This window comes from Saccostrea echinata, unplaced genomic scaffold (assembly GCF_033153115.1).
Source record: "Saccostrea echinata isolate AGI-Se365-2 ecotype Australia unplaced genomic scaffold, CSIRO_AGI_Sech_v1 ptg000002l, whole genome shotgun sequence".
Classification (NCBI taxonomy): domain Eukaryota; kingdom Metazoa; phylum Mollusca; class Bivalvia; order Ostreida; family Ostreidae; genus Saccostrea; species Saccostrea echinata.
Window position 1 is genome coordinate 17,506,256 of NW_026889751.1, and position 7,567 is coordinate 17,513,822.

Genomic DNA, 7,567 nt, shown 5'->3' on the forward strand with positions numbered 1-7,567 from the left:
AGAAATTTCAGAAAGCTTATTCTTGTTTACATGTTGTTTTATTATATGTGCTATTAAGCTACTACACAACTCTTTATATCCAAGTATTTCAGTTTAAACTTCACCCAAAGCAATTAAAAACTTGAATACCACCATCTGAATATGAAAATGTTACTAAATTCCAAAAAATGAACTCTATTTGATTTAGAACACACTCACATAAAAAAAAAAACAGTTTTATTTTCTTTCAAAATTTTGTTCAAATATTAATTTTAAGAGGGAAATGTACATCACACAAGCATTGGAACACAAATGTTTCAATATGAAATTCACTAAATTAATTCTTGGTATAGTTTACCGCTGAGTTTAAAAAACCCACATTTACAAAAGCCATAGAAAATCTAATGTAAAGTGTGAGTTTTTTTTTCCTTTTATAACATACATATACATGTAATTATGTGTACAACTGCAACACTTCAAAATGGATTCTTGTTTCGAGTTATTAATAAATATATAAATACATGTAAGTGGAAATGAGTGAAGCAATTAATTATTGTTCAATCCTGTGTTTTATGATCCTGTAGAAATATATTGGCCATCATGTACTAAAATTTTACTCCTGCATTAAAAAAATCATTCACGCTAATAATTTATGCATGCAAGAGGAAATGAGTGAACCAATTTATCTTTTAGAAATATATTGGCAATAATGAATTAAAATTAAAAAAATCATTCAATCAGTCTTGACTCTTCTTTCACACATGGGACATTTTACAGCACAGTTTACAGTTGGAACATTTTACAGCACAGTTTACAGTTGAACACCTGTAGCACAGTCTATAATTAGTATACATGTGATGCGGGTTCCTATGATGATGGCATTACAGCTTTGGCTTCCTCTAGAGCAGTTTTACCAGCCTTATACTCCTCTGTCTCGTTTAGATCCTCCTCTTTATTCTACAATGACAGATTATGGGGATGGTTTAGTGGCCCTCGTTTAACATTAGGCATAAAAAGAAAAATACTTTGTGCAAAATTCAATTTGCAGATATGCCCATTAAAAGTAGATGATTAATAAAAAGCCCAAATTATTGTTGTATTCTATAAGTTCCAGAAACCAGCCATTTTATTTATCGTACACAAAATTTTGCTTTTGTGTATCTCATGGTATTACACGAGTTCTCCTTCTTTCAGTGTTTCTACTATCTTTGAAAACCAAGGATCATTATGCACTCTTTGAAGATAAAATTTTTGGAGTCAAAGAGAATTTTGGAGAGTTCAAATATACGCTGGTTTTTGCTTTCAGCTGTTATACTAGCTATGCTCCCTTACAGTTATAAAAAATTAAAGTAAAAATATAATACCTTTATAGTTTATATCAGCATAAAACATGTACAGTAAAACATGCATATAATGAACACACCAGTAATGAAATGACACTTACAGCGCAACGATTTTTATTCCCAGTGACTTTAAAATATATTTGAAACTTAACTTATATACATGTAACAATTACGCATATAATGAAGCAAAATCGTCCATCCCTGGCACTTTGTTAGAAGCATGTTTTACTGTAAATGATTGTGGGGAGTATTTGTCAGTGACTCAGTGATATATCAGGTCACTATATTATAAGTAAAACAAACCAGTAAGTTTTCTAGGTCAGCATAAGCAGTATTAAGTCTCTTTAGTGTATCTGGGATCATCATCTTGGATTCTTGTAGAACTTCAATCTGTAAAACACAGGTTACTTTATATATGAGTGTCAACTTATTAATTTATACTGCATAGTGAATTATTGTAACATAAGTCATATAGGGCTGGTTATTATCTTCATTAACAACAAATAAAATAGAGCATTATTCCTCAATTACATTTATAGCTTTCATTTTTTTAAAAAGAGAATTCCTATCTATTGACCCAAACCAATTTTTGACCTTTAATTCTCCTAACTGATAGATGAAATATTGACCACTCCTATGGATGTCATGTGATCTCATTACAAAGATTTAATCCAGAATTGAAAATAATTAATGATGTATCATATGTACCAGGCAGGTCTAACATACGAAATAAATAAATATGGGAGTAGGACCTATCCCTATAGATTTTCTAAACAGGTTAAGGTTATATTCATGAAGTAGACAATTTGACGAGAACATGTTCTTAAATTTTTTTGAGACATGCATATTAATTCATACCTATAAAAATGTATCTTGAATGAATCACATTAAAATTCCTTTTTTTGTGCAACTTGCAGCCTGATATGAAAATGTTGTTAATATTGTAGATGTATTATCAGAAGTGAACAAGAAAATGTACCCCAACTAAGTATCAACAGCTTTTCCTGTGAAATCTTTTACCATTTATTTGGTAAACATTCCCCCCCCCCCCCAACAAGATTGCCAGTAGTAGAAGAGCTATTTTTTTTATTTATCAGTTTTTTTAACTCATATTTCCCTTCTATAAACAGTTAAACTTGTCTATTCCAAATACCACTAGTTCCATAGAACAACATAAAACAAATTCTGGATCGCACAAGATTATAATCAATAAATTCACTGAGAGGGACTTACTGTAAATATCAAAGAAATTGAATATTCCTACAGTATCTCTCAAAAGAGAACTTCCTCTGCAGTATCCCTCGAGTGAACACTTACCATTTTCTTGACTTCATATTCATCTTTATTCTCTGCCTTCATCTTTTCTACTTTTTCCTCAGTTTTGACAACTTCCTTTTCATAAGCAACCTTTTCTTTTGTCAACCTACAAAGATTTAATATGCAGTAAAACTTGTCTAATCTGGATGCTGAGTAATCTGAAATCTTGCCTAATACAATGTAAGACTAAGCTTCACGTATCAATCCCCTTCATTAAATTTAATTGTTTAAAGTCTTGTCTAAACCAGAATGTTGTCTAATCTGGCCAATTTCTTTGGAACCAAAGGTGTCTGGATTAAATAAGTTTTACTCTAACATCAATTTTACAGTTATACAATTAAAGCCATATATGGCGCATATTTGAAAAGTACATATAACCAAAATTAACAAGATCTTTCTATTTGTTTTATTTAAGGAATAACTGTCTAATTTTTTGGATTCATGATGTGATCAATCGAGTGGCTTGTGTGATAATTTGCATAAACGCCAAAGGCGCTTATGCATAAAATTATCATGCAAGCCAATCGATTGATCATCGTCATGAATCCAAAAAATCTGACAGTTATTCCTTATATTTACATGCTCCTGATTCTGCAAATTCCCGTGCTAATAGCCCCGCTTCTGTCTCTTTGTCCCGCCCCGATTTTTTTTAACCGCGCCTATCGATGAACCAGTAGATTTATGTAGAAATAAAGTATTTTTACAATTTGTAATTTTATCTCGGACAATGACATTGGAAATGTAAATATTACTTTATACATGTATAAAGATAGAATTTTTCTGCAATTTATACAATTTAAATCAATTGCGTTTAAAAGATATTAATCTAATTTAAAACAATAACCAACTTATTTACAGACTTCACATTTAAATATGAGACAAATTTAAAGTCATTTAAACTATAGAAATGGAAAATTATTCAAGTTTAAAATTGGTGAAAAAATTTTTTGAACATAAATGACATATATCATGTGTTTCAATGCTCAACTATTATTATTTTTTTAGCTCTGATAAGCCATATATAAACAGCTTTAATATTTACATTTCAGCAACAGTTTTATACTACTTTTTCCCCAGTGATAAATACCTACTGTACAAAAGAACATGATTTTTCAGTGACTGAATGAAACAATTCACTGTTTTAGGTAAATTGGATTTTTTTTAAGGTAGCAACTAAGAAAATTGCTGTTGAACAGAGAGGCATGCACTTGCAAGAGGAGCTTGAGAATAAAATACAGAGGGAAGGAAAATTATATCTAAAAACATGATACTCATGTAGTTACATGTAAATGTTATACATGTACTTTTTACATGTGTATATGTAATAAATATAAATGATTGTACTTAAAAAAATGCCCTGGAAATAATAAAAATTTTTAGAGAAAAATGCCACAGATAGTGATAGCAAATCAATTCAAAACTCACACATCTCCAGTATACTGTAAATTACTTTTTATTCAGGACAACTTTATTTTCACGTAATTATGCAAATCCGTCAACATTTGCTCACGAAAATTTCATTCTCTTGTATATCTTTACATGTACTTATATTAAATATATTTCAAGATACTAGACCTATGATGTAGAGTAAAAAATAATCTGGAATGGTGAGGATTCATTCCATTGGAAGTCATTTTATCATGACTTTAAACTTTGATATGTCAAAACATCTCCCAGATAATTGTTAACACCTGTACTGATAATTTACCGATACACAACTTCGGTAAGTAGCTATCGGCATTGTTTAACTAGAGAGCCAAGCTTGTTCGTTAAATGGAAGTGACATTTGCGAACTTAATTACAAACGAAATTCAAAAACTGGGAGATTTTCATGTTGCTCAGCAAAAATCAGGTGAAAAGCATGACCCCCCCCCCATCCCTCCCCTCATATCATAAAAAATAATCAGGTTAAGAGTTGAATAATTGGATGCAACCCTACAAAATCAGGCAAGCTGGCAACTATGTTGAGGATCAAATCATCTCTCTATCATTACCTGGAGAAATTAAATTCAGATGTCCACAACCTCTCCTAGCTATCACTATCTGCAATTGCAAATCAGTTTTGAAAGTTTCTCAGAGTACTAAATATTTTTCTATCCATTGTGGATACCTGAACTTGTCATTTTCCAGTGAGCCTAAATATTAAAATCCACTAACCCAAGTCATGCCAAGTAATGAGCTAAAAGCTTCAGTCACAGCTAGACCTATGACTTTCTATCAATAAGCCGTTATGATTGATTAGGGTGATATATCCAGATATCTACCCCTCCATTTATCCATTTATACTGTTATATATAGAGGGTTATGGATATATTAATCTGATCAATCATATAACGACTTATTAGTTATTGACAGAAATTCAGAGGCCTATGCTTCAGTAAACCCTGAAAACATAGCGGATAATATGCCCCTGTCCCTGAACCGTGACAACAAAATATTAAATGTAATATAACAACATGATACCTTTTGACAACACCTGTCTTAATTTTGATTTGTTTAACTCTTGGATCAGCCATTTTATATTGGTTCTTTTCCACCAGCACAGTTGTCACTGAAAACAAAAGTACCAGAATAACGAATAACACTACTGCCGTGGTTACTCACGCTTCTACAAGAACCGGAAGTGCTTCATCGTGTATGGATAATGCGTACAGGTAAGTTTTCGGCTGCAAAGTAAAGATATTAAGTTTCAGAATAGAAAAAAAGAAAATATTTTTGAGTATAAAGTAATATACCACCGCATAAAATAGTAAAGAATGAGAAAAGGCAAGATAGGTCACAAAGATTTCAGCATAGTCCTGACATATGATACATGTACGTATTCATTCTCTATCCAGAGTTCCATACACATCTGTCAACACTCATCGTACAAGACTCTTGTATAATTTTTAAACGGTAAAACATTGAAATTAAAATCGTTATTAATTATTGCAATCATCAATAATCAGATCAATAATGACATGATGATTTTTCATTTATTGTCAATCTATCATTATAAAACGATTTATTTTCAAGGTTTTTGAGGAATTTTGTGGAGTAAAAATTGGGGGATCCTTCTCGGGAAGAGAGATTAAAAATAAATTGTTTTTACCAATGATTAATATACTTTAAAACGATTTTAATAATATTTTCATTATTCATAAAAAAGATGGGTGAACATGATGGGCGAAAAGCCTATAGTGTGACAAACATGAAGGTGAAAAATTAAATCTCAATTATATCAAAATTTTCCTTGATATTTCATATAACATTAAAATATACTTTATGCAAAAATCTCTACAACTGGCAAAAATCTCACATAGATTGAAATTATTTGCTTATGAAATATTATACACACACTAAAGAGAGCAAAAAGAGTCATTTTCTCATACTATAACACTATTTTTCGATATCAGTGGGTCTTTGCTCCATTTTTTTGAAAGTTAATCCTCAAAGTTTGCATAAAATATACATTTTTGGTTACCAAAAACATGAAGCAAAGACCCACTATACCTTAAAAATCTTCTTCCAAGAACAACAAAGCCACAATTAGTCATATTGATATGGAATCATCCTCGCGTAGTGTAGATTCAAGTTTGTTGAAATCAAGACCCCCGGGGGTAGGGTGGGGTCACAATGGGGGATCAAAGTTTTACATAGGAATATATGGGGAAATTCTTTAAAAATCTTTTCAAGAACAGTAAAGCCATGATTAGTCATATTGACATTGAAGCAACCCCAAGTTTTGTAGATTCGAGTTTGTTCAAGGCATCCTCAAGTAGTAGGGTGAAGCCATAATGGGGGATCAAAGTTTAACAAAAGAATATATATATATTAAGAAATATCTTTAAAAATCTTCTTCTCAAGAATAACAAAGCCATAATTAGTCATATTGATATGAAAGCATCCTCGGGTAGTGTAGATTCAAGTTTGTTCAAATCATGAACCTCCACCCCCACCCCCCAGGGTAGGGTGGCAGACATATTTAAAATTCCGTTTTTAAAAACAGCAAAACCATGATAAGTTATATGAATATAGAAGCATCCTCAGAAAGTTTAGATTCAATTTCATTCAAAACATGGTACCTTGGGATAGGGTATGCCTAGAACAGACGATCAAAGCTTTACATATGACTATATAGAAGAAGAAATCTGCTGACAAAGAACAGCAGGGCCATATTGACTCAGGTGAGCGTTGTGGCCCATAAGCCTCTTGTTAATAACACCCAGGCCAGTAGAACGCGGGGAGGGGCCGGGGGCACTTTTTTCTGAGTATAGTAAATTTTCCTTTATATGCCCCCCCCCCCCCACTTTTTGTTGCAGTAAGGTTAGTAAGGTTGAGCACTGGCAAATTCCAGGATTTGGACTGTTAATTAGTTTTTTTTTTTTCCTTTCGTTTTTTGCTTGTCAGATTATAATTATTTGGGAAGCAGATTTGTTTTATTTTCTTTTTTTTTCTTTTTTTTCTTTCTTTTTTTTTTTTTTTTTTTTTTGTTTTTTGTTTTTTTGTTTTTTGCTTGCTTGCTTGTCAGATTTTTTTGAGGAAGTTGGCTCTCCACTTTTGAAACCGTTGCTACCACCCATAAGCATCCACCCCCAAATCATAACGCACGCACCGCTCGTATTCTTAAAACTTTTCTTCATTAGAGGCATATATACATATTGTACAATACGGAGCAATGTTTAAATTAGCCGAAAACATCAGAATTTTACACAACTTATCCGAAAATTAAAGTGGGCGACGGCTGTGGACACTATTTTCTTAAGGAAAATAACCATTGAAATTGGTCATTTTGAGGCTTTTTTCTGTTTAAAATAGAGAAATGCATCAAATTAATGACGTCGTATTTCCAGAATGGTACTCCTTCATGCCATATTCTTTCCTAATTTATCACAGTCATATACTTAACTAATATTTAAGCCAGTTTCAAAACTTTTTAAAAACATTAA

The 7,567-nt window shown here is 31.7% G+C and overlaps 1 protein-coding gene across 1 annotated transcript; it reads right to left on the reverse strand.

Annotated features, from left to right (window-relative positions):
- Window positions 1-201: 201 nt before the first annotated feature.
- LOC133200840 (tubulin-specific chaperone A-like) lies at window positions 202-5,242 on the reverse strand. The gene is made up of 4 exons (XM_061336659.1): window positions 5,103-5,242; window positions 2,640-2,745; window positions 1,626-1,712; window positions 202-936 (listed from the first exon to the last, which is right to left on the reverse strand). The coding sequence occupies exons 1-4, from the start codon at window positions 5,153-5,155 to the stop codon at window positions 847-849; spliced, it is 336 nt and encodes a 111-aa protein (XP_061192643.1). The 5' UTR covers window positions 5,156-5,242; the 3' UTR covers window positions 202-846.
- Between the last annotated feature and the right edge of the window lie 2,325 nt (window positions 5,243-7,567).